This window comes from Aythya fuligula, chromosome 33 (assembly GCF_009819795.1).
Source record: "Aythya fuligula isolate bAytFul2 chromosome 33, bAytFul2.pri, whole genome shotgun sequence".
In the NCBI taxonomy this organism is placed as follows: domain Eukaryota; kingdom Metazoa; phylum Chordata; class Aves; order Anseriformes; family Anatidae; genus Aythya; species Aythya fuligula.
Window position 1 is genome coordinate 119,729 of NC_045591.1, and position 26,072 is coordinate 145,800.

Consider the following 26,072-nt stretch of genomic DNA (forward strand, 5'->3'; position numbering starts at 1 on the left):
CTGAGCGCTGGTGGCTTCTGCTTCTTCTTCCCCCCTCCAAGGTTTTACCCTCACCTCCAAAGGTGGGAAAGGGAGAGGTACTGATTATTAAGTGGAATTTTGGGGATAATTGCATGGAAAAGGGCGATATGCTCCTCTCCCCAGCTTGGTGCCAAGGTGCAGAAACCTCTGTGCAAGAAGAAAATTGCAATACAAACATGATAATAAATGAGATGAAAGCCCTGCCCTGACCCCGCTCTCCTGGAGAAGAAGGGGTTGCTATTGCTTTTTTAATGCTTTTGATTTTGATATTTCTTTTTGCTATATATATATTTTTTTCAAGTTTTATGCTAACTAAATAAAATGTCCTTCCCTTTGCACCTCTCAGAGGCTGCTTCGCTTTCGGAAACCGCTTTTTGTGGGCGGCCTCAGCAGGTTGGGGAGCAGAGGGCAGCAGGCGAGGCTCAGACACCCAGCGCCGCTTCACCCAGCTTTACCTCCAGGAAAAAAAATATATATAAAATAATAATAATTTCCTTTTTCTGCCCCTGCACCTGGCTCTGCTGCTCCTTGGGGACTGCTGGTGATGGCGCTGACAACGGTTTACACCGACCTGGAGTTGCCACCGGGTCCCAGAGGCATCCCACAGCTCCCAAAGCCTCCCGGTGAGTGGATTTGCTTCGTACCCATGGGTGCTGGGGTCCCTTTGGGCTTTGGCCCTATATCTTTTGGGGGAGGTGGGCTGGACGCCCTACAAACGGTGCTGGTGCTGTCCCTGGTGCCACCCCGGAGCTGCTGGGCCCTAGCAGGGGGGGAAACACAGTGAGAAAAGTTTTTTTTTCCAGCCCAAATCCTCATTTTCCTTGAGGATGTTTGCTGTCCACCTCCGCTACGGGGCAGAGCAGCTGCACAAGCAGATTTCTTTCCCCAAATCTCTCTGAAATGTGCTGCAAGGAGAATTTCCCCGAGGACACCGCTACCTGCAGAGCTTTTGCACGCTCCCCTTTCTCACCTCGCACGAGGTCTTCTGCAAGCGGGCTGCAACCGAGCAGCAATTGTGGCTTTGAGCACCCAAAGGCTTCATTTTGTGCCCTTCCCTTGAGCCAGGACCCCCCCCAAGCCCCCTCCCAGGTGCAGCAAGGGGTGTAGAGGAGCTGAGCTGCTGTTTATCACCTCGGGCAAGTGAGGGAGGCAGCTTGTGGGTGTTTTTTTTTGCTTCTCAGCTCTCCTCCAAGCCACCTTGCAGGATGCAGGGTTAGGGGGGGAGGGGGGACAGATGTGACTGTCCCCATGATGTGGACACCAAACTGAAGGGGGTTAAAACAGGGAAGGGATGGCGACAATGTGGGTTTCTCTCCCAATACGGGTCCCGTTGCAGATCGCCGGTGGTACTGGGTGATACTGGGAACCGGATGGGTTGGGGCCGCCGTCCTGGCGGGCATCGTGGTGTGGCTGCTGCAGCGACATGGTGAGTGGCGGGGTGTCAGGGTGGGGGGGGAAAACAAATCAAATCCCCCCCCAAAAAGCCATGGCAGCTCCGTATTTCACCTATATTTGGAGAACATCCCCTGGACCCACCAGGCTGTTTTTATTGTTTGTTTGTTTTGTGGGTTTGACGCCTGTGCTGCCACAAATCCCTGCTCCCTCTGGCAGCACCTTGCTCCATCCCACGCCGAGGGTGGCTCCGCACGAGGGTTTCACCCCACTGCTTGCATCCTGGGGTCAAACCCATCCCACCCCCCAATTTCAGATGGAAACAGCCTCAATCCCACTGGCTCATGCTCCTGGGAATCCTGCCTGGGCAAGGACACCCCCAGCTCCAACTGCTCCCTGAACTACTTCCAGCTGGGGCTCAGAGAGCGGCTGTGCGAGGCCGAGAGCCACCAGGCACCAGGTAGCCCACGCTGTTACGGGGGTGTTGGCTTGCTTTGGGCCCCCTCCACGCAGAAAACGGGGCCCAACAGCAAGGGAAAGCCCCCCTGGACTCCCCATCCTGCTGCTTTCCCTCCGTGTTGTCACCTTTATCCTTCCCCTCTCCATGCACCCCTCTTTGTACCTTCAACCTCTGCTCCTATCCCTCCAACCCCAGCTTTCCCCCCAGTTCTCATAAAGATTTTTCTCCTAAAAAACAAAACAAAACAAAACAGGGGGTTGAGAAAAGCTTGGGAGGGTCCTGGGGAGGGGTCTCCCAGCTTCGCCCCTTACCCAGCTCACGTCCCCAACCCCTGCCCCAGGTGCCGAGGGCTGCTGGCTCTGCCCTGCGGGCTGGCAGCCCTTTGCCACCAAATGCTACTGGGTTTCTGCAAAAACCCTGTCCTGGGAAGAGGCAGGACGTGACTGCAAGGACAGGAGGGCAGAGCTGGCGATGCCCAAAAGCGTGGAGGAGAAGGTAAAGGACCAAAGAGAAAGCATCACGACTGCAATCGGATTTTTTTTCCAGCTGATGCTGCCTGCCCAAGTTGCAGAGACAATTGGATGTCGGGGGAAAATAAATAATAATAAAGAGGGGGGAAATAATAATAATAAAATAATACAATAATAATAGGAGGGGGAGAAAAGAGGGATGGAGGGGGGTAAAAAGAGGAGAAGGGGAAGAAAAGGAGGTGAAGAGGGGGGAAAAAGAGGGAGGGGGAAGAAAAGGGAGAGAAGGGGGGAAGAAAAGGGGGAGAAAAAGAGGATAAGGGGGAAAGGGGGATAAGGTGGGAAAAAGAGGGAGAGTGGGGGAAAAAAGGGGAGGGGTGAAAAAGGGTGGGGGGAAATATGGGGAGGAGGGGAAAATGGGGAGAGGGGGAAAATGGGGGAGAAGGGGGGAAAAGGGAGAGAGAGGGGGGGAAAAACAGGGAGATGGGGTCTGCCTCCTCCTCCCCTAGAACTTCACTGGGGCCATGAGAAAAGAAACAACGGGGAGCTGGACGGGGCTCAGCACCATGCCGACTCAGGGCGAGGAGTGGACGTGGATGGATGGATCCCCTTTGCAGGATGATTGGTGAGTTGTTCCTGAGCCCCGTGCAAAAACCCCATCCCAGGAGAAATTTGGGTTGCTCACCCCACTTCCTTGACAGCAAACTCCCCCCAGAATCCTTCCAGAGCTGGTGGGGAGCAAATGAAATTTGCTCAATGTGGGCCCACAGCCCCCAGCTGCTCGGCAAGGAGAGGAAGAAGTGATCAAAGCGTTTTTCCTACGTATTTTCCCTGTAATTTCAGGCAGGGAAATTTCAACTGGTTAAAAAGGAGATGCCCCAGTCTGGGATATTTTGCAGCTGGGGTCCTTCTGTAGCCACATGGACTTTGATATCCCCCCAAAAAAAAATAGAGCTTTTGGGAGAGATAAATTTTTATTAGACAAAGCAGAGGGTGTATGGGGAGGAGAAACGAGTGGATTTTTTTTTTTTTTTTTTTTTTCTTTTTGTGGGGCAAAAGCTGGAAAATTGCTTTCTCTGGAGAAACAGGAGGAAAACAGGGTGCTACACTCCAAGCTGAACGGCTGACTTGGTTAAAGTTTTTTGGGGGGCTAAACAACCATCTGAAGAGATGAAATGTTGCTGCTGGAAGCAGCATCCAAGCACTTTCTGTTGTGCTGACTAAAATCTTGCTTACGGTGCTCCCCAGGCTGCAGGTGATGGGGGAAAGGAAGGCGAATGCCTGTGCGGCGATATTGAAGGGGCAGCTCCGCTCCCACTTGTGCAGCACGCCGTTGCATTGGATTTGCCAGAAAGAGGCCACTAAGATTTAAGCACAGCTTCAACTGAGGGAGCCACGACAAGGCACAAACGGGATGGGACACAGCACCGGGATGCCAAAAAGCAGCTCCAGAGCTTCGAGGCTGGTGGCTTCTCCCAGCTCTGCTTCTTTCCTCCACTTTCCCTTTCTCCTCCTACATCTGAATCCCACAAACAAGGGCATCAAGCCCTCAATATTCAGAGTGCTGGACAAATGTTTTTTTCCAAACCTTTTGGATATTCCCAAGTCTCTCTGCAACTGCTTCAAAGACACGAGTGGTTGAAGGATCCTTTGATCCCAGAACTCCACGCTGTTGCTTCGAGGAGTTTCTACTTCTGCAAGCTGAAGTTAAAATAAATTAATACTTATTTCTTTAAATAAAGTACCGTCAGGAACCCTACACAAGGGGGTTTAATGGTAGCAGCTTTCTCTTCATCATCTTCATGGTGTAAATTCGGAAGAGACTCCAGGATGCAGGAGGATGCTGAAGGGGGCAGCTCAGGGCTCTACTCCCCTCCACGCTCCCCTGGGGCTCTGCAGGGGGTGGCTGCAGACCGAATACTTCAGCTGGGAGCACCAGTCGCTGCTGACCCCATCACTGTTGATGTAGGCACATTGGCCATTGCCCCGGATATCGAACCTGCACAGAGTAGCAGAAGGAGAAGTCAAGGGGCTGAGCATCTCCCACATAAGCAAGAGGTGCTGGAAGGAGGAGGACAAATCCTTTCCAGCGGACAATGACCCCTCTGCAAAGCTAAGTCTGCCCCCTTCCATGAAGGGAGGAATATTTTTGGTTGATTAATCCCATATGGGTTCATCCAGGGATGCCCTCTGCATCCACAAGCTGCTTCCCAGTGTTATATATGGAATGGTAATTCGTGTCGAGAAAATGGTTGATATTAATAAAGAAGGGGGAGATTTGGGAGTGTGGCCATGGGGGTTGGAAAGCCCCATGGTTGAGATAACATTAGACTCTTAACGATGAGGCCATCAGGAATATAAAAGAGTTTAGAGGGAACAAAGAAGGGTGATTCAGGAGACTCCATGCAGTCTCTGGTTTCTTGTTCTCCAGCTGGTCTCTTGTTCTCCAACCATTAAGGCAGGGATGTTTCTGGGTGTTTGCTGTTGTTATATGCAAAGTTGTCTGACCATTGAAAAGATGTTTTGTAAAGAACTGCTGTGGAGAGAAGGGTATAAGAGGGGAGCCAGCTCTCAAGATAAAAAAAAAAAAGAAAAAAAAAAAAAAAAAAAAGGCAACAGGATGTGATGAAGTTATGTCATCAATAAAGAAGCAGAAAGAAGGAGTGAAAAGGAGCAGGCTGGCAGAATGGAGACCAGGACGGGAACAGGCACATTGATTGCCTCATGAAGATAGGTTCGGCCAAACTCAGCAAATCACTCAGAGAAGCTTGTACTGAAAGTCGCTGGAAATAGGCACACTGGAGCTAGGAAGAAGCTCGAGCTGAGAGAAGCGGACCTGTGCACACAACTGCCCCTCGCTGGTGAGCAGCTACGCATTATGGGGAATCATACGTCCTTAGGAACAAAGACTGTCCTGGTAACCTTACAGCTTATTCTCCTTCTTAACAATCGGACAGTTTATGAGCCTGAAATATGGAACCAAATTGAGGTCAAGGTGTGGGACTCTGCAACTAAAAACGACAAGGTTGCAGTGGGATTGCTGGGCACCTGGTGAGCAATCTCTGAGGCCTTAAAGAGCCATGTGGGACCACAGTCAGAGATGTGTGGTTTACCAGACAGTGAGGGGGCTGCGGGCTCGTTTACTGATCTGACTGCTACGCCATCGGCCCCTCTCCTGCTACAGCCGTCAAAGGCTTTTGCTGTTACGCCCCCTGCTGACCTGGACGTGGCTTTTGTCCCAGGCCTCATTGGCCTTGAAAAGGGAGATGGATATGCTTTTCTTCGATCCGGGAAGAACGGGATACATAAGGACTGAAGACCGAGTTGCCTGACAACTTAAAGCGAGACATATTGTTGAAAAGGAATGAAAAATGGAGACTTGTTTGTAATCAAGAAAAGGAATGGAAGATTGAGACTGTTAAGTCATGGATCTTAAAGGATTGTTTGTTACCTTTTCTGATTGCACATATGTATAGCTGTACTCAGATTTAGTATGTAAAAGACATGTTCTTTATATTTAGAATGTTTGATGTTCGCGGGTATGTGTTGATGGAGCGTAGACTCCCCGCACAACCAGCACTGTTTAATTGCCTTTTATACCATTTATAAGTATAAATATTACAAAATTCAGATTGAGTTGAGACTTCATTTATAACATTAGTATTATAAATGAAGTCTCAACTCAATCTGAATTTAGTAATAATTATAAAAGCTATAAAAAGTATAAAAGCTATAAAAGGTATAAAAACTATAAAAGGCAAGTAAACAGGGCTGGGTGTGCGGGGAGTCTACGCTCCACCAACACGCACACATGAACATCAAACATTCTAAATATACAGAACATCGCTTTTACATACTAAACCCGAGTATGCCTATACATACGTACAATCAGGAAAGGTAACAAACAATCCTTTAAGATCCATGACTTAACAGTCTCAATCTTCCATTCCTTTTCTTGATTACAAACAAGTCTCCATTTTCCATTCCTTTTGAACAATATGTCTCGCTTTAAGTTGTCAAGCAACTCGGTCTTCAGGCCTTATGTATCCCATTCTTCCCGGACTGAAGAAAAGCATATCCATCTCCTTTTCAAGGCCAATGAGGCCTGGATCAAAAGGCACGTCCAGGTCACCAGGGGGCGTAACAGCAAAAGCCTTTGACGGCTGTAGCAGCAGAGGGGCCCATGGCGTAGCAGTCGGATCAGTAAAAGAGCCCACAGCTCCCTCACTGTCTGGTAAACCACACATCTCTGACTGTGGCCCCACAGGGCTCTTTAAGGCCTCAGAGACTGCTCGCCAGGTGCCGAGCAATCCCACTGCAACCTTGTCGTTTTTAGTTGCAGAGTCCCACACCTTGACCTCAATTTGGTCCCCTATTTCAGGCTCATAAACTGTCCTATTGTTAAGAAGAAGAATAAGCTGTAAGGTTACCAGGACTTTGTTCCTAAGGATGTATGATTCCCCATAATGCACAACTGCTTACCAGTGAGAGGCAGTTGTGTGCACAGGTCCGCTTCTCTCAGCTCGAGCTTCTTCCTAGCTCCTGTGCACCTATTTCCAGCGACTTTCAGTACAAGCTTCTCTGAGCACTTTGCTAAGTCTGGCCGAACCCATCTTCATGAGGCAATCAATGTGCCTGTTCCCATCCTGGTCTCCATTCTGCCAGCCTGTTCCTCTTCACTTCTTTTCCTGCTTCTTTATTGATGTAACTTCATCTTGCTGCCTTCTTTTTTATCTTGAGGGCAGGCTCCCCTCTTATACCCTTCTCCCCACAGCAGTTCTTTTCAAAACAACTTTTCATTGGTCAGACAACTTTGCATATATCAGCAGCAAACACCCAGAAACATCCCTGCCTTAATGGTTGGAGAACAAGAGACCAGCTGGAGAACAAGAAACCTGAGACTGCATGGAGTCTCCTGAATCACCCTTCTTTGTTCCCTCTAAACTCTTTTATATTCCTCATGATTGATTCCATCGTTAAGAGTCTAATGTTATCTTAACCATGGGGCTTTCCAACCCCCATGGCCACACTCTCATATATACCCCTTCTTTAATAATATCAACCATTTTTTCGACATGAATTACCACTCCATATGTAACACCAAGGACCAAGCATTAGAAGAAGGGGTGGTTAATTGCTCCCAGCCCATTAAAAAATGTGAGGAAAAGCAGCCAGGACGTACAGGTTGTTGAAGAGAGACCCATTGCACCATCTCCAGGGGTCGGATCCCTCTCGATGCAGACCAATCCAGAAGTGCAAGGCACGTCCGTAACGCAATAGGAAGCTCTGGAAAGCAAAGAAGAAATGTTGTGCCCATCTTTATCTTACACCCTCCAAGGAACCCCACAGCTGCTTCCCAAAAAGCCACCCCATCATCCGGCAAACCCCTCACTTAACCAAGTCCTCCTGGCTGTCAATGGTGGCCAGCTGGGCTCCTTGGGAGAGGCAGAAGCTCTGGCTCTTGTTCCAGTTGGCCTCGACATCCACAAAGTAGAAGCATTTCTCCCTGAACCCGATGCCCTTTCCTGAGCAGGTGGGAAGGATGGGAGAGGGGCAGGATGGACATTTCCTGGCTGGAAATAAGCAGAAGGAAATCTGCTTATTTTAATCGGTGGTGATGATTTGTGAGATCTAATCCCGTAAAAAACGTGTTCATTTCCACTTCTCATTTTATTTTTGTAGTTTTCACCTTTCTGTTCAAAATATTCATTTTCAGTTCCAGAAGCTGCTCGGGCCTGAAATAAACACCTCCTTCCTCTCCATAAAGGTCTTTCTGCAGCTTCCTCCTGGAGCAGAGTGTTTTGAGGTGGTTTTGGCCCCTTTAGGGACAAATTTTGCCCCCGTCCAGGTTTTCCTGTGGCATCCCATGCCCAGCCCCTGCCCTATCCTCACCGCTGGGTTTTCCAAAGGGGAGGAGAGGATTCTGGTAGGGCCATCTCCATCCTCTTACCCGCCAGGGCAATGACGGTGATCAGCAACGCTGTCACGAGCACGGTGACCCCGATGGGGAACAGTTTGTCCTTAAGGCACTTGAGGCTAAAAGCTGGAGGGAGAACAAAGCAACGGAGCACAGAGGAGAGGCACGGTCAACAAACACGGGGTACAAGTACCTCCAAGAGCCCCCTGAGCTGCCCACTGCCCCCCTATTCCCTCCAGCACCTGAAAATACACCCAGAAAGTACATATCCTATCCTATCCGGGGGAAAAGGCTCAGTTCAGAGGCCTTCTGAGGAATTTTAGGGCTGCCTGAGCTCATTGCATCACTTCCATCCCCTTCAAGCTCGGATATGAGCATTGCACCCACACCCACAGCTCAGGCCGTTCCATACCTCTCACAGCTTTCCCGTCCTTACGCTCTTCTCCCCAGCTATTTTAATTAAATTAAATTATGCCCATGTAGCTCTAAGCCCTGCCATGACCTCCAGCAGCACCATGGCATCCCAAAAACAGGACTGGTGCTTACTCGTCTCTGTTGCTCCTTGGCGTGGGGACATCATCACAGCAGTGGGGTCCTCACCTATAACAAAGCCAAGGGGCTGGTAAGAACTTGGAGGAGCCCCTCTGCCTTCTGCCTGGCCCCGTGAGCAGGATCAGGCCCCACACACCCCTCTGTACCCATTAGGGCCAGCCCAAGGGCTGCAGCAGCAGCTCACCCCCTTATTTTGGGGGAGATGGAAAGCAGACGGGGGTGGATGCATGGTTTCCACCTTCCGGCTTTGAAGGAGAGCTCGAGCGCATTGCTTCTGAGCCAGGAAACCATTCTGCACCTTCTGTTTGCCATGGGGAAGTGCTGACTTGATAACTTCCCCATTTCTTCAACGTTTTTTGGCTCCAGCCCCCACTCCACTTGACAGCCCACCAGAAGAACACACTATAGCAACATAACCCTAAAATCCAAACCACCCATCGCAGGCAGGGCAGCCCTTAAGACCATTAAGAAAAGAGCACGGGGGTTATTTACCTGCATCAGGAAGGGCTTCTGACATCCTCAAAGTCCCTTTTTTTACTGTTTTTTTTTGTTTGTTTGTTTCTCCAGCCAGCTCTTCTAAAAAATATCCGAGATGCTATATTAGGCCCGGACGCACCATTTTCTTAAAGCCCGTGGTTAAACATCCTCATTTCTTGCTGTTTATATTCACTCCAAGCTTTGTTCAGTCCCACAGGCTGCAGAAAATGTCCCAGCTCACAACTGAAAATAAATAAAAAGAAAAATTAACAATAAAACAAGAAAACCACAGATGAAGCTATTGCCACTGAATCATTTCCATCTCAAAAAGAGCTCAGTCTCTTTAAAGGAAGAGCGTCCAGGTGCGCTGAACAAAGCCCAGATGATTATTCTGTGTAAACAGGTAAAACACTGGGAAATCCAGACCATGCAGCTGTTTTTTTCTGCTTTGTTTCACAAGAATTTCCCAGACAAAACCAGCCTGGCCCTTTATTTCCCAAGCAAAGCATAAAAAGGTCTTAGTTTTTCTGGTTTTGTTTTTGTGGTGGTTTTACCGTGCTGGGCAGCTAAACCCCACAACCGCTCTCTCACTCCCCTTCTTTTAGATGAGGAGGGGGAGAAGTAAAGCAAAGAACAACTCACGGGTTGATATAAGGGTAATTTAATTAAAGGGAAATAATAATAACAATTAAATAAAGACTACCACGAACTAAACAATTTAACTAAGGGGAAATAAAAAGGGAAAGGGGAAAAGAGAGGGGAAAAGGAAAAAATAAAAAGAAGGGAGGAAAACAAACAAAATAAATGAAGGCTATATGAAAGTGCAGAGGAAAGAAATTATTCTCTACTTCCCACAAATGAGCGATGATTGACCAAGTCCTTGAATCAAGGCCTCAACGCACGCAGCCGGTGTTCGAGAGGAGGGCCGACGTTTTCCCAACAAGAGCCCACCCCTCCTCTCCTCTTCCTGTTTCTACCTTTTATTGCTGAGTGTGACATCACACGGTATGGAATATCCCTTTGGTTGGTTTAGGTCAGCTGCCCTGGTGATGTTTCTCTCCTCACCTTTTTGCCCACCCCCTAGGACGGTTAGAGAAAGTCCCGATGCTGTGCCAGCACTGCTCAGCACTAGACACAACACTGGTGTGGTAACACTGCTGTTCCAGCTACAAGTACAGAGTACGGCACTGTACGGGCTGCTGCCGGGAAAGTTAACATCCCAGCCAGACCCAGTACAGTTTTTAAATTGCTCCATTTTGCATAAAGTTGGACCTGGGCAGAGCTTTGCTGCTTTACAGCAGCTCGTTGCCACCCTCCTCAGCACCAACTCATCCCCAGAAGTCAAACTGCTCCTGCCCCAGACTACAGCTTGGTGTGTTTGGGAGGAAAAAAAAGAAAAAAAAAAAAAGAAAAAAGGCAATAAAGGCTGTTTTCACATCAGATAGCATGTTGAAATCCGTAGGAGCAAACTTTTGTCTCAGTTTCATGGCTCCAGTGGGAAGAGAATTTACTGCCTGATCCAGCAGCAGCCTCAGCAAACATGCTGGCAATGAAAACAAAGGCTCTTTGTCCAAGCAAAAAAAAAAAAAAAGGACAGAAACACAGAAACCCTATGCCTGGTTGTTTGGTGCTGGTGGGCAGCTCGGCTCCATCGGGCTGCTCCTGCTCCCCATCCCCAAAGAGCTGGAGGAGAAAATAGGATGAAAAGAAAGCTCAAGGGTTGAGAAAAGGAGAAGGGATCCCGATGACACAGCCAGAACAGCCTCAGTATAGACAGATTGTAATTTATTGCCTGCTAATTTATTGCCTGCTAAGAACAGACTGCAGCAGGGAGGATTAAAAGCAAAACAAAACTAAATTCCGCCCCATCCACCCTCTTCTACCTGCTCCCCATGGGAAGCATGGGGAAATGGGGTTGAGGTTGGTCCCTAATGCTTTGTCATTGCTGCTCCTTTGTGGGCACCCCCTGCTCCCCAAATCTTGCCCCGTAAGCTCAACAAAACAGCTCCGATAAGCCAAATCCACCCAGCAGCAGCAGCCCTGTGCCCAAATCATAGCTTACCTGCATCCTCCAGCACATTCTGCAGGCACTCTCTTCCCCTCACCGCCATTGAAGTTAATTAGCTGGTGGCAAGCAAATGGTGGTTTAATAAATAACTCCAGCTGGTCACTCTGCAGCTGCACAGGTTAAATCTCCTCTTTTGTTTTTAGCTCAAAAAAATCCCTGGAATTAGGCTCAGGCATCCTTTGCCCAAACCTCGCACAGCTCACATCCCTATAGCTCACCGCTTGGTCCGAGGGAAGGTCAGTACATGCAGTTATCTGTAAACTCAATTTCAGCTCCCTGGCTCTTTGACTCAGGGCTTTTTGACCCTCTACGGACCAGCTGGAGGCTTTTCAACCCATGCCGATACATGGCATTGCCACAGAGCCCTGTTGCTAAAAAATGCAAAACCTGTTTTTTTTTGATTTTTTTTTTCTGCTCCATGAAACTCCTACAGAAAAAGACACAAAGACTCTGCAGTGTCTGCGTAGAGAATAAAAAGCAGACAGCGTGGCGCATTCCTAGCTGCCTCTGAGTCATGGAAACAAAACAACTATGCTCTGCCCCCACCAGCATCAGGAATAAAAATAAAAATAATAATTAAAAAAAGGTTACTTACATTATTTGGCACTGCTGTTGCCTCTCTGTCGCAGGGAAAGATGAAAGAAGACAGAGAAAAACACAGCTGCATCCGGGCTGGACAGTCAGATAACGGGCAGAAAATGTGTGCCAGGAAGTTGGTATTTTCTTCCAAGTATCTTTCTGCTGCTCATAGCAGCAGCCTCCCATTTATTTATAGCTCTGCAGAATCAAATGAAAATATTTTCGTAAATAAGAAAGGCTCTCTAAATATTCATACTGTTAAAATTATCATGCCCAACAGCAGCCTGCTGGAAGTAATAAACCCTTGCAACCCAGGTGGTTTCATCCTCCCTTCCTTCCCCCCCCCGAGCATTTTTCCCTCCCTCGTGATCTTGGCAGGGTCTTTCAGGTTCCCCAAATGTGCGCAGACTCGGCTGTATCACACGGCCGCTCCTTTTTTTTCCATAAAAAGGAAAGGTTGGATGTGGTGCTTGGGGACACGGTTTAGTGGGTGACATCGGAGGTAGGGGAACGGCTGGGTCTCCCTTTTGGGGGTCTTTTCCCACCTGGATGATTGATTCTTTGAATATCTGAAGGGAAAGCAATGGTTAACGAAGGGCACACAAATGCACAAGGCTGCTTGCTCTGCCTCCTTCCCACTGAGTTTCCACAAAATGCCTTAATCATCTTGCCCAGTATTGTAGAAATTATGGTCATTTAATGCTTTGCTGCCCAGATGGTTTCATTCTCCCTCCCCCAGCACACTTTTCCCCATCGGATCCATCCCTCGTGCTCCTGGCAGGGTCCTTCAGGCTCCCCAAATGTGCAGAGACTCGGCTGCATCATATGGGGTTCAATGTCCTTTGGGACGTGGAGTCCTGCTACTGAAACCTTGCCACGTAAACCCACAACAGTTGGAAACAGGTTCCCCTTTCTGAGCCCCCAGCCATGTGCTTGCACATCCGAAAGGGGAAAAATTATCTTGATCTCCTGGGAGTCCTCCTCACCCCATCTCCCCTTTGCCCTCTGTACCCACAAGAAAACAAACAAGCAAACAAAAAGATAATCCTATTTTGAGGGGACAAGAGGATATTTTGAGTGGCAAACCAGACCTCAAACATCCTCAAAAACTTCAGTTTTGCCCCAGGAAGAGGTGAGTCAAAGCCACATTACCATGGCCCCCACTTTGCGTGCAACTCTTTGCAAGCCAGCTCAGACAATAAAATGTTGTTTTGGTGCTTTCAGCGTTACAGCACTCCCCGCCCCCCGGGGGCCTTAATCTCCTCCCACTTTCTTCAATAAAAGTAACAGAGAATTGGTTTCCTTCGCCTTTTGCTAACAGGCAAACATTTATAACCGGTGTTCAAGGGTCAGCCAGTGAGGTATGAGTCACTTCACATATATTGGTCACGAGAGGCATTCCTATGACCACTGCTCTTCTTCAAGATCAGTAGGCTGAGCGATACCCCTCCCCTTGCTCTTAAGTATCACTTCCTCCACCACCAGCAGCTACTCCTCTCATTCATTGAATTGCAGCACAAGCAAGACTTAAGACACCAGGAGTAGACACACTGCTCTTAGGGTAAGTCCACGTGTGAGCAGCAAAACTGGGGGCCGGCTGAGCAAGCAACGCTCGGCTAGGGGCTGAAATGGGGAGGGAAGGAGCAGCCAGTCAGGATGGGTTTCCATCTTCTTTCCTTCTTTTTTTTTCTTTAAGATTTTTTTTATGTTCCTTTGCCCTCTCCCATTTTTCTACCCTCTGTCTCTTTCTCACTTTTCTTTTTCTGTTTGTGTCTCCTCTTGTTCTCTCCCTTTCTTTAATGCCAAAAATGTGCTCCCAGTGAGCTTCCACACCACCCATGTGTTTCTGTGAATAGATCCAAAAAAAAACCCACATTGCCCAAATTCTTCCTTTTCATCTGGCTTTATTGCTGCTTCTGCTAGGGAATGAAAAGAAGAATAAAGGTGAAAAGAAGCAAAAAATAATATTAATCAGTAGAATTAATAATCTGGGTGGAGCTGCGGCAAAAAAAGAAGACTGGGAGAGGAAGAGGGATGAAACCTGGGTACAAGCTAGTCGCATCGCTAGTCGAGGGAAGTGATTGTCCCGCTCTACTCTACCAGTGCAGCTTCACCTCGAGTCCTGTGTGCAGCTCTCATTGCAGTCTACAACTTCCTTGCAAGGGGAAAGTGGAGAAGCAGGTGACCTATTCTCCATAATCACCAGTAATAGGACCCGCGGGAACGGCGTTAAGCTGAGGCAGGGGAAGTTCAGGCTGGACATCACGAAGAGGTTCTCCACCGAGAGGGTGGTTGCACACTGGAGCAGGCTCCCCAGTGTGCAAGCCAAATCTGAAGCCAAGCCAGGCTTTGTCGTACGGAGTCTGGGGAACCTGCAGCCCACTCATATTACCACTGTTTATTCCCCCCTGCCAAATTCAATCCTAAAACTTCTTTGAAAACACTATTTCCCAGCACAACCCCTAGCACTGAATATTGGTCCTACAATTTTTCCTTGCGTGCTGCTGTATTCACTCAAAACCAAAACTTTTCTCCTCCTTAGGAGCTTATTCCTAAAAGTTTGCAATATGGATGAAGGCTGTTTTGGAAACAAAATCTTTCCTTGTTAATTATTTCCCAACAACAGTGCCAAGATCTGTGGCGCAAGAGCTGCTCTGTTTGGACAGCAGCCAGCTCACCCTGTTATCGTTGCAGGGGAAACTGAGAGAAGGGGTGGCTGCAAACCACGAATGTCAGCACAGACTGATTGTGGCTTATTACCTCCTGTGCTTTTTTTTTTTCAAATTCAGCTTCCTGCTTGCTTGCTTGCTGGGCTGAAGCCAGCTGGCGGAGGGTGTTCTGTGACAAACAGCTCAACTCCCTTTGAGTTTTGAACCCTAATGGGTGGTATACTTCTTTTAATTTATTTTAGCATTTAAAGTCAGTTTAAACTTCTGTCTTTCTCTTTTCTCCTTCTCTTTCCTTTTCTCCTTTTCTTTCCTTTTTTTCCCTTCTCTTTCTTTCTTCATCTTTTCTTTCTTTTCTCCCATCCTTTCACCCTTCCTCCATTCCCCTCCAGCAGACCACAAGCCCTCTCCCCAACCACGGTTTCCCCATGTCCCCTCCAGATCCCCACAAGTCCTCAGACCCGGGGGGCTTTGCTGGCCCCCCAACACTCAACCCTCTCCTTGCTATCACAGTGTGCTCAGCCAGTTGCTGAGACAGCCCTGGATGTGTGGATGTGATCAGTGAGACCCGACATTTCCTTGCCAGCCATGGGGAAAAGAGCCCAAGAAAAAACTCACTCTGACCAAGAAGAAGTGCTGAACCCTCCAAGAGATGAAGAAAATCAATCTAAATGGGGTAATGCTGGGGGAAAGCGAGATCTGGGTCCGGTGGGGCACTGGTGGGATGGGCACCAGGCAGGGTGTTTTGGTGGGGGGAGGACAGACTCTGAATTTTACCATGTAGCCACCTCTGAATCACCTGGAGGACCTCAAAGAAGGGAGCTCCTATCCCAAGGGGGAGGGTTATAGGATCAACCGTGGATCCAGCAGAAAAAGGGCAAATGGGGGGTGGAAAGACCCAGCCCACATCTCTTGCTCTCTTCTCCACCAGATTCCAGCCCCCATGGGATGAAAAAGAAATGTCGTCGTGTACAAAAGCTCCTGACTCCACTGTGTGTGGTGCTGAGTGTCCTTGTCCTCGTTCTGCTGGTGGCCTTGATTGGTGAGTCCCACCGGAGCATCCCCATGGCAGGGAGATTGGCCAGAAACCTGTTTCAGGGATGGAGTGGGGAATTCCAGGGTTTTCCCAGCAGGATGAGAAGCCCTCGAAGCATAGCACTGAGCCTGCTTCATGGGGCACCCGCTTTTGTCCCCTCAACCAGGCTCTACTCAGCCTTTCCAAGCAGGTGCCCCATTTTGGTGCATCCCAACCCCCCTACATTTGCTGGAGGGGAATACATATAATTAAAAAAATGCTATTTTTCTGCCTTTTTTTTTTTTTTTTTTTTTTTTTTGTGGCTGTCCATGCATCTCACCTGCTCGGTTTTCTCCTTTTACAGTTGTGCGTCTGCAGTCTCGCTCATCACATTCCCAATTCTCCGACGTGTGCCCAGACAAATGGATCGTCTTCCACAGCAAGTGCTACTATTTCTCGGAGAATGAAAGCAACTGGAACACCAGCTTGGAGAAGTGCAAGTCCTTGGAAGCCTCCCTGACCTCCATAGACAGCCTGGAGGAACTGGTGAGAACTGGGCACGAGTCCCAATGCCGGCTCTGGTGTGGAAAATGTGTGGGTCAAGAACAAAAACCTATTTTCCCCCATATTTCACCCACTTCCAAAGCCAGGAGAAGATGCCCTGGGGAAAGCACCAGCCTGGGCTGGGGCATGAGCAATATCACGTTATTTTCTCCAAAACTCCCTCCCTACATCCAGCTGGGTCCTGTCATAAGCTTTGACCTCAAGGGGTTTCCTTTTTCTGTGAAATTGTAGAATATTCACATCTATCAAATCACCTTCCTATTGCAAGGTGCTCTGCAGGCTGGAGGTGGAGGTTGTGTTTTAGGAAGAAAGAACAACCTAAACCCTTTTTTTTTGTTTGTTTGTTTTCTCTAAAGGCTTTCATCAAGCGCTACAAGGGCCAAGCAAACCACTGGTTTGGGCTGCACGAGGATGTCAACGGCCAGTGGAGGTGGACCAACGGCACAGCCTTCAACAACTGGTCAGTCTCTCTGCCTGCTGGGGTTGGGTACTTTGGGTTGGCAATTAGGGCAGGAGTTCTTACAGGGTCTGGGATGGCCTCTTTTGGGACGGGGACCTCCTCCTGCCACCGCACCGCTGGTTCTCCACGGGAGGCTTGGTGCGGACCAAGGATGCTGCGCTCTGAACCCGTATTAAACCTTGAATGCTGCCCCTTCTGACCTTCCCAGGAGAGGAAACCCCAGCTTTCCTTCCAGTTTTTAGGGTAGTTTTCCTACTTTCTTTTCTGCTCACTCCTGAGTGTATCTGCATTGCAGGTTTGAGGTGCGGGGAGGTGGCCCTTGTGCGTGCCTAAACCAGGAGAAGATCAGCTCAGCCCTCTGCCAAAAGGAGAAATACTGGATCTGCAGCAAGCCCAACAACTACGCCGAGTGGAGGCAAAAGATTTACCCCGAATAAAGATCCCATAAACATAATGCTTATGCCAAAACTAGCACAAAAGGTGGTAAAAAACTTACTTAAATCTGCTTTTTTGCAGCAACATTATTAGAATTTATTTTCTGCTCAGATTCTTGCAGGCTCAGTCAATCTTCTGTGCTGTCCAGCAACAAGAGGGATGTGGGAGTTTTAGCTGATAGCAAGGTGAATGAATATGAGCCAGCAGTCTGCCCTGGCAGCCAGGAGGGCCAACCATACCCTGGGGTGCATCAAGCACTATATCACTAATCAGTCAAGGCAGTTGATTGTCCCGCTCTGCTCTGCGCTGGGCCGGCCTCACCTCAAGTACTGTGTGCAGTTTTGGGCACCACAGCACAAGAAGGACATTAAAGTGTTGGAGAGTGTCCAGAGAAGAGCCAGAGAGATGGTGAAGGGCCCAGAGGGGAAGACGTATGAGGGGCTGCTAAGGGGGCTTGACTTGTTCAGCCTCAAAAAGAGGAGGCTGATGGCAGACCTCATCATGGCCTACAGCTTCCTCCTGAGGTGGAGTGGAGGGACAGGCGCCGATCTCTTCTCTGTAGTGACCAGGGATAGGACCCACGGAATGGTGTCAAGCTGAGGCAGGGGAAGTTCAGGCTCTACATCAGGAAGAGGTTCTTCACCGAGAGGGTGGTTGCACACTGGAACAGGCTCCCCAGGGAAGCAGTCACTGCAGCAAGCCTATTTGGGTTTAAGAAGCATTTTATCTGTGCTCTTAGTCACATGTCATGAATTTTTGGGTAAGCCTGTGTGAGGCCTACAGAGTAAGCGAAACTCGATGCTTCTATGTTATGATTCTGTTCTATGATCCTACTCAAGTCAGTAACGGTCGTGCTTCTCTCTCTCATTGTACAGCAGAAAATTGGTTTATATATTTCTACAGATGAAAATGGCATGTTTGTAATAATAAATCTGAAACCTGCAAATCTGATTTGCTATGGAGTTATGCTATTTTTTTACTATACGTTTCCTGTTGGAAGGAGGACAAAGCAAGAATGCAACAAATACAGTCTGTGTGTACATATAGGTATGCTTTTTTTAATAAAAAAAAAAATAAACCACATGCTAATTTCACCAGTCCATACACTGATAGTCTCAGCTGTGATTGGTTGGGTTCATACCCCGAAATTACTCGCAGAGCTGTAACAAGGAGGGTTGGCTTCACCCCAAATATTAGCAGCAAGCATCCTGCAGGCTGGTCTTTTCGGGGTGGGCACCACACAGGTCTCTGTCTCCTGCAGTCTTTGAAAGGAGATGGAAGGGTTCTGTCTGGCAAACCCACTTGTGTTCGCTCCCACAGCCATCAACATCCAGCTTCTTGTCTCTGAAGGTCATGCAGCCGTTCTCCACACTCCCAAGGGAACCGAACCTGCAAACCAAAATCGTCAGCACTCAAAGGCAGCTCCTTTTGCTCTTGGGAGAGGGGGCAATGGGAGCTTCTCCCCCAGCCTGTCTCACTGGGCTCCAGACGGGTTCCTGCTGCGGGCTTGCCCAGATGCGCGTGCAGATTGCTGTGCTTGCACTACCATCTGGCTCCTTCCTCCACTGGAGCATGCCCAGGGCATTAAAAACACGTTGGCTGCGTAGGGGTGATTAGATGTTGGGTTATAGTGCTTCGTACAGCCAACTATTGGGCTATAAAGCCATTCGGGGGGTTTAAAAAGCTGTCACAGATACCAAATATTGGAGATCTTGGGGCAGAAGTGGAGCAAAGCTGCTCCGCACAACGAGGGTTGCAGCTGTACTCACGTGGTGACATCGAAGGAGGAGTTGTCCACCCATTTCCATACGTAGTTGGATGCCTTTAATCCAATCCACACCGGTCGCTTGTCCTTGCTGTCCTGCTGGATCCCTTCATTTAAGTGCTCCTGGTGAATGGGAGAGGAGTGGTGGCTTCTGAAGGCCTTCAGCAAGAGGCTCGTTGGGATGCAAAGCTGGCTTTTTGAACCCATTTGGTTCATCCTCAAAGAGATGGGCCCTAAACACCACCCGTGCCTTGGGTGCTGCCTCACTCAGTGGGTGGAAATTGCTTAAATTCAGAGCCCAAGACACCGGAGGCTCCCCCTGAGCTCTGTGTCCCTCCTTCTTCCCATGCCAAAGATGGGAAGAGGCCTCCAAAGCCCTTTTGGTGGTGATTCAGCCCTGTTACCTCCTTAGTACGAAGTGGCTTGGAGCTACCAAGCCTCCTGCCACCAACCAGCAGCTCCGGGGCAGTTTTTGCCCCTCTACCCACCAAAACCCAGGACTTTTGGGTCGTTTTCAAGCCTTCTCCACTCTGCACTTACCATATCGGTGGTGTTTCGGAGCACGGCCAGATGGGACCCCTGACTTTCGCAGTCTGCTTTGCCTTTCTTCCAAGTCCCAATTGATTTGGAAACCTGGTAGCACTGGTCCCCAAAAAGCTGCCAATACGGGGGGCACAGCTTGCAGCCCCCGTAGCCTGGAGAGGAGACGGAGCCGTGAGACACCCCAAAAAGTGCTCGAGGTCTCGCTCAAACCAGGCAAGTGACACTGGGGAGGGAGCTCTCTCCCCTCCCAGATTTTTCCTGCCCGCTTTTCCCACCTATCCACCACAAGGAGGAAACAGTGGGGTAAGCACGGGGAAGGTGGAGAGGTGCCTCCTCCTCCCAGAGGCCCACAGAGGATGGAGATGATCAGCAAAACGAGCTCTTCCTCACCATGCTCATTGACACCGAGCCGGGCTTGCAGCCCCCTGGGGACACCCACTGCACCCCAGGGACCCTCCCGGGGAAGGGGTTACCTGCGGAGCCGTTCCAGCAGCAGATGTAGCGCAGCAGGGAGGGAATCACGCACTCCTCCATCCTGCTCCTTCCCCTGGCTTCACTCTTGTTCTGCAGAGCGTTGGGAGGTGTCGGCATCTTCTGAAAAACTTGGAGGTAAAATTTTGTAGTGAGATTGAGGCTGTTTGGGCACAACACCATGAAAACCTTGCAGGGCTGAGTTGGGTTTCCAGATCTATTGTGCAAACTCTTTTTCTGGTCATGATTGCACCCAACTTTTGGAATAGCATAAAAATGTTGCTTGTGTCCACCACACTTGCTTTAAAAGCCTTTTTTTTTTTTTTTTTTTTGGTATGTTTTTCTGTGTTTTTGTTGTTGTTTTGTTTGTTTGTTTGTTTGTTTTGAGAGGGGATTTACTCTTGTTGGATGCGTCCCGTGGCATCTACATGGTTCCTGGGATAAAACCCTGTCCTCCCCTTGGCGAAGAAAAAAAAAAAAAAACAACAAACAAAGTACACTTTCCCTTGTGATCGCTTGGGTTTTAGATGTGTTTTCACGCGGGTTTTACTTACCCTGCACACTGAGCACCGCCACCAGCACCAGCAGCACCAGGTAGCCCAGCCCGCTCAGCTTCAGAAGGACTCCGTGCCACCGTGGGCACACGGCGGGAGCTGAAAGAGTCCGTGGTTTTGTTCAGAAAGTGCTTTCTTGTAAAATAAAATGAAAATACAATGAAATGAAATGAAACAAAACAAAATAAAATAAAATAAAATAAAATAAAATAAAATAAAATAAAATAAAATAAAATAAAATAAAATAAAATAAAATAAAATAAAATAAAACAAAACAAAACAAAACAAAACAAAATAAAATAAAGCCCCTCTGTTTGAGCAGAAGTTGACAGATGTTTTGCTACCTCCACACACACACAAAAAAAAGTGAAAACCCAACGATCACAACCTTCTCTTTGCATCTCCCACCCCAGGACCCTCCTTGCGTGGGTCCCGCTGCTCGCCATTGTGCAGCTTTGGCTGGAGCAAAGCCTCCAGGAGCTTGGAGGGGATGCGGGGACAGACCCAAACTCTTGGAAAATTGGCCTCATTTAGAGCAGATGGTGGCCGGTGGGACCCGGGTCCCTCCACAGCTCCTCTCCACCAGGGTCCTGGGCATGTTTTGCCAAGCTTTGACTTCCAACGGCTTGCGTTGGGGCTGATTTTTGCTGCGGGGAGAGCAGCCCCAGCAGTGAAATCGTTGAAGCTCTGGCCGTTTGCAAGCTTCCTTCTCCCCCGTCCTTCCTTCTTTCCTTCCTTCCTTTCTTTGCCTGCACAAACCGGGATCAACCCCGCAACCCAACTGGCGCTTGGCCGTGTTTCTTGGCCAAGACGCAAGCAGACCCAAACGCCAGCTCTTCCTGGAGGAAACGAAGCTCGCTATGAGTGCCCACCACCCGAAATTGCACTTACTGTGATGCCTCTCAACAGCTGAAGAGCCACCTCTGGTCTGCCTTAAATCGGCGTAAATAATTTCCCCAGCCGTGGTCAGTTTGCCCGCCTGCAGAAGCGTCCCAGGAGTGACAACATCCCCGGGGAACCTTTGCGTTATGACTAACGTTCTTGCGCCTGCGTCTAGAACCACCAGGAAGTGGCTTTTTGTAGTCTTTGGTTTTTTGTTTTTGTTTTGTTTTGTTTTGTTTTGTTTTGTTTTTACGGACTTTCCTTTCACAGAATCATCTAGGTTGGAAGAGACCTTCCAGATCACCTAGTCCAACCTCTGACCTAAAACTAACAAGTCCTTCACTAAACCATATCCCTAAGCTCAACACCTAAATGTTTTTTAAAGACCTCCAGGGATGGTGGTCCCTTTCAGTCGAAGGATGGCAGGTAGGCAGACATCCTCAAGGCAGGAGGAGGTCGCACCTCTGGAGGTGCAGAAACACCTTTTGGCTTTAGTGAGTGCAGTAAGCATTGTGGTGCTGAGCTGTCAGGAGAGCAGAGAGGTGACAAAAGACAAAATAAAAGCCATTAAATAATATATATATATATATTTTTAATGGGGGCAGACCAACACGTACCAGCAGATAGTCAGGGAAGGACGAGAAAGGTGATATTTGGTAGGTCTTCCCTGGAATACGCTTGGGCATCAGTTGCGTGTAACCCAAAAGCTGGAAAGGGATGGTTTTGATTGCAATTTGTTGCTTTTTCTTCCATGCCAAGTCATTTATCCTGTAACTTTTGCACCAGAAGAGGCAAAGAGGGTTTTTTTCCTTGCTTATTTTCTGCAGCAAATTTACATATGCACTATCTTGATGTTTAATTTCATTTTCTCATGCCAGCGTGACCTAACCTCTGCTGCATGGAGAAGCTGGCAGTTCCTAGGACTGGGGAAAAAGCACCACCAGTCCATTCTGCTGTTTGTTGTTACTCTGCCTTCAGCTCTCATTGACATGGAAAGTTTTGTACTCAGTTTTCTGTGGTGAGCAGAGGGAGGCCCCCTTTTATATTTCACTTCCTTCGCGGTGCCAAAAAATGTGTCAAAAAAAACACACCACCACCACTAATTAAAAAAAGGCTGCACAAAGACTCTGCCTCCATCCTGACCATAGCTTGCAAAACTTAATATATATATATATATATATATATATATATATATATATATATATATTTATGTAAAAATCTGCATCCAGATAACTTAATTGCAAGATAATTATTTTGGATAGCCTGGTTACAAAAACTTCCTGTTTGAAGAAGTTCCTCCCAGCGATGAAGAAAAAAAATATAAAGGGGGTAATGCTGGGGGAAAGCAAGATCTGGCTCTGGTGGGGCATTGGTGGGATGGGCAGTTGCCAGGTTTTTTGGGTGGGTGAGGACAGACTCTGCAGCCACCTCAAAATCCATCTGGAGGTCCTCAAACAAGTGCAGGTGCCTTCAAAAGACATGCATCAGCCCTGCATGCTCTCCCCATCCTTCCATGCTCCCCCAGAGCTACAAACCTTGCTGCAACTGATTTCTTAGCATTCTTCCTAAAGGACTCTCAGTAGGCATTGTCCCAGGGACATCCCCCTGTCCCCTGGGAACCTTATGTCCCATTTCTCCTATTCCCCTTAAGTGTGCTGGTACAGAAATTGACCTCCTATGGGGTAGTACACACCAACGTTATGATTCTAGAAAATGGGGGTGTACTGCCGAGTACTTTGCCATGCAAGGGGGTACCGTAGAGCAGAGGTCCCAAAAATGCTTCCTTTCTCTCTCTTTTCTCACACTTCATCCATCTCCAGCCCTCACGGAGGAATGGAACCACCTCTCTGGCATTTCCTGTCCTTGCCCATGTTCCCAGTTCTGGTGCAAAATCATTTTTGTTCCACAATACCGAGCTTATCAAAGGCAAGCATCCCCTGTAAGCCCCCTCTCAGTTTCCCCAGCTTGAGCGACTCTCTGGGACCCCAAGAGCTGCTTCTCGCACCCCACTTCTTCCCCCCGCCAAGCAATCGCCACCCGGGGTATCCTCTCGCCACCACAAACCCGTGGTGGGGACGGAGGACCGGATCCCGCTACCTGCGTCCCGGGGGGGTCCCGGCCTCTTCTTAGCACCCCGCCTGTCCAAGGCCATGTAGCCATCCTCATCCTCCATGGCAGGAGGACACGCGGCAGGTGGAGGGGACACGATGGAGTCTGGAGGACAGGAAACCAAAATGCTCAGAGCTGCAACGCTGAAGTGCAAACCAGCGGCGGGGCCGGAGCTTCCTGCCACAGCTCACGGCCGTGCAATGCCCCTGTTATATATGGAGTGGTAATTCGTGTTGAGACAATGGTTGATATTAATAAAGAAGGGGGAGACTTGGGAGTGTGGCCATGGGGGTTGGAAAGCCCCGTGGTTGAGATAACATTAGACTCTTAAGGATGAGGCCATCAGGAATATAAAAGAGTTTAGAGGGAACAAAGAAGGGTGATTCAGGAGACTCCATGCAGTCTCTGGTTTCTTGTTCTCCAGCTGGTTTCTTGTTCTCCAACCATTAAGGCAGGGATGTTTCTGGGTGTTTGCTGTTATATGCAAAGTTGTTTGACCAATGAAAAGTTGTTTTGAAAAGAACTGCTGTGGAGAGGAGGGTATAAGAGGGGAGCCTGCCCTCAAGATAAAAAAGGCAACACTGATGAAGTTATGTCATCAATAAAGAAGCAGGAAAAAGGAGTGAAAAGGAGCAGGCTGGCAGCATGGAGACCAGGACGGGAACAGGCTCTTTGATCGCCTCATGAAGATGGGTTCAGACAAACTCAGCAAACTGCTCAGAGAAGCTCGTACAGAAAGTCACTGGAAATGGGCACACCGGAGCTGGAGAGAAGCTCAAGCTGAGAGAAGTGGACCCGCACACACCTGGTGCTCAGGTGAGGGGCACAAGATCCTCCCACCCTTTTGTATCTTTTATTGTTTTACCTCAATTTTGTGTGGGCCCAGACATATCCCCTTGATGTGCACAAGGCACTGCGTCATCGTGATTCCAGTAAAAAAGGTACACGTGGTTGAAAGCAGTTAATAAATGTGTTCTTCCAGGATTTTATTGGGAAAAAAAAAAAAAAAAAAGCACACACAAACCAAACAAAAAACAAAACAAAACAAAACAAAAAAAAAAAACAACAACAAAAGCAAAAATATTGTTTCTTTTTCCTGTTATAGCAAACCACAGCTACAGATTGACTTTTCACACCATGAAAAAACATCTTGATCAACTAGGAGTTGTTGTCACCCTGTCTCCCCCTTTCCCTCTGCACCCCCAAGGATGCAAAAATAAAAAATGATAATCCTGTTTTGAGGGGAAAAAAAGGTATTTGGATATGCACCCTAAAGGATATGCGTCCTACAGCCAACCAGACCTCAAAGCGCCTCAAAAACACCAGTTTTGCCTCAAGAAGAGGGGAGTTGTAGCTGCATTTCTGCATCCCCTCCCCTTTGCATCATTTCATCAGTCCAGCTGAGAAAAAAATGCTGCATCCGGAGCTTTTGCCATTATTCCTCCTCTCCTCTGCCCCTGCGCCGGGGAGGGTGTGTGTGTGTGTTAAAAAATCTTCCCATGAACCGGGTTTCTTCAACAAAAGTATCACGGATTTGCTCCTCTTCCTCTTTTGACACCGGGATAACATCATTAAGAGAACAAGCAGCGAGCAATGAGCTTATGAGTTATTTATTTTATTTATTTATTTGCATACATGTCGTGGGGGTTTTTATCTCTGCAGTCGTGGCAGGGATTGTTTAAAAGCAGCAGCTGACACACGGGACTACACGAAGTGGTGGAGTCACCATCCCTGGAGGTCTTTAAAAGACGTGTAGGTGTTGAACTTAGTGATGTGGTTTAGTGGAGCACTTCTCGGTGTTAGGTTAGAGGTTAGACTCGATGATCTTGAGGTCTCTTCCAACCTAGACAACTCTGTGATTCTGTGATTCTCTGAACCTCTCCACATGGACAGTATTTGTTGCAATGAGATCTGAGAAATTGCCACGGTCTCTGCCTCCACTTCCTCCTGGCTGTGCACGCACGGTGCTTCCTCGTGGTCGTGGGCCGGGTCCTCAGGGCGAAGGCCGTACGTCTTCCTCTTTATGGACTTTCCACCTCAGCCACAAAACTCATCTAAACCAGTTCTTACTCAACAGAGGATGAGCTATCTTCCCATTTTATTGCTTTTCATGTCTTGCTAGCCAGTGTTTACAATTGTTATAGATATCCCTTGTCTTCCAGGATTATTCCATCTCAGTCCTTTCCTTGTGGTTAGTTTCTGATGTACATCTATGTTAGCTAAAACTTGCAAAATCACCATGGGGTGACTTCTCTAGACCTGCTATAGTTCTACAGTTAGCCCTTTAGCATCTATTCCTTCCTTCAGGGCCATATCCCCCATTTCCATACATGGCTCATACAGCATGTATTATTGAAGACAACGAAGAGAAGTTTCATTAACGCACATCGGATGCTCGGCCCTTGCCCGGGAAGCCGGGTTCCAGCATGAGTCATGGTTTTGCAAGAAGACAAAGCAGCCACTTTCTCGCATTTCCCCTGAGCTTTCGTTACTGAACTTGAGCTTCTGTTACTGAACTTGAAAGGATGAGGAGGGTGGTTTCTGGTGGTTTCGGTCGAATTTCTTAGCTGTGCTCCTCTTTTGGACGCGGTGGTGTAATGGCTTAACCCGACTGACAGATAAGCACCACTCAGCCACTTCTTCCCGCACCTCCCCTTCCCACCCCGTGACACTGC

General features: G+C 48.4%; 2 protein-coding genes across 6 annotated transcripts; one reads left to right on the forward strand and one right to left on the reverse strand.

The window, feature by feature from the left end:
* Nucleotides 1–3,295: 3,295 nt before the first annotated feature.
* Nucleotides 3,296–12,304, reverse strand: LOC116500274 (C-type lectin domain family 2 member A-like). Of its 4 annotated transcripts, XM_032205221.1 has the most exons (8): nucleotides 11,950–12,304; nucleotides 11,349–11,410; nucleotides 9,302–9,529; nucleotides 8,804–8,857; nucleotides 8,291–8,383; nucleotides 7,738–7,913; nucleotides 7,523–7,626; nucleotides 3,296–4,339 (listed from the first exon to the last, which is right to left on the reverse strand). In XM_032205221.1, the coding sequence occupies exons 3-8, from the start codon at nucleotides 9,324–9,326 to the stop codon at nucleotides 4,198–4,200; spliced, it is 594 nt and encodes a 197-aa protein (XP_032061112.1). In that variant the 5' UTR covers nucleotides 9,327–9,529; nucleotides 11,349–11,410; nucleotides 11,950–12,304; the 3' UTR covers nucleotides 3,296–4,197. The 4 variants fall into 4 exon arrangements, with proteins under 4 accessions (XP_032061112.1, XP_032061113.1, XP_032061111.1 ...); XM_032205222.1 differs by lacking the exon at nucleotides 11,349–11,410; XM_032205220.1 differs by lacking the exon at nucleotides 11,950–12,304 and having other exon boundaries at nucleotides 11,349–11,808.
* A 925-nt stretch (nucleotides 12,305–13,229) lies between these two features.
* On the forward strand, nucleotides 13,230–17,142 carry LOC116500271 (C-type lectin domain family 2 member B-like). Of its 2 annotated transcripts, none has more exons than XM_032205212.1 (6): nucleotides 13,230–13,494; nucleotides 15,113–15,275; nucleotides 15,531–15,641; nucleotides 15,979–16,160; nucleotides 16,535–16,638; nucleotides 16,934–17,142. In XM_032205212.1, the coding sequence occupies exons 2-6, from the start codon at nucleotides 15,188–15,190 to the stop codon at nucleotides 17,073–17,075; spliced, it is 627 nt and encodes a 208-aa protein (XP_032061103.1). In that variant the 5' UTR covers nucleotides 13,230–13,494; nucleotides 15,113–15,187; the 3' UTR covers nucleotides 17,076–17,142. The 2 variants fall into 2 exon arrangements, with proteins under 2 accessions (XP_032061103.1, XP_032061104.1); XM_032205213.1 differs by having other exon boundaries at nucleotides 15,122–15,275.
* Nucleotides 17,143–26,072: the final 8,930 nt, after the last annotated feature.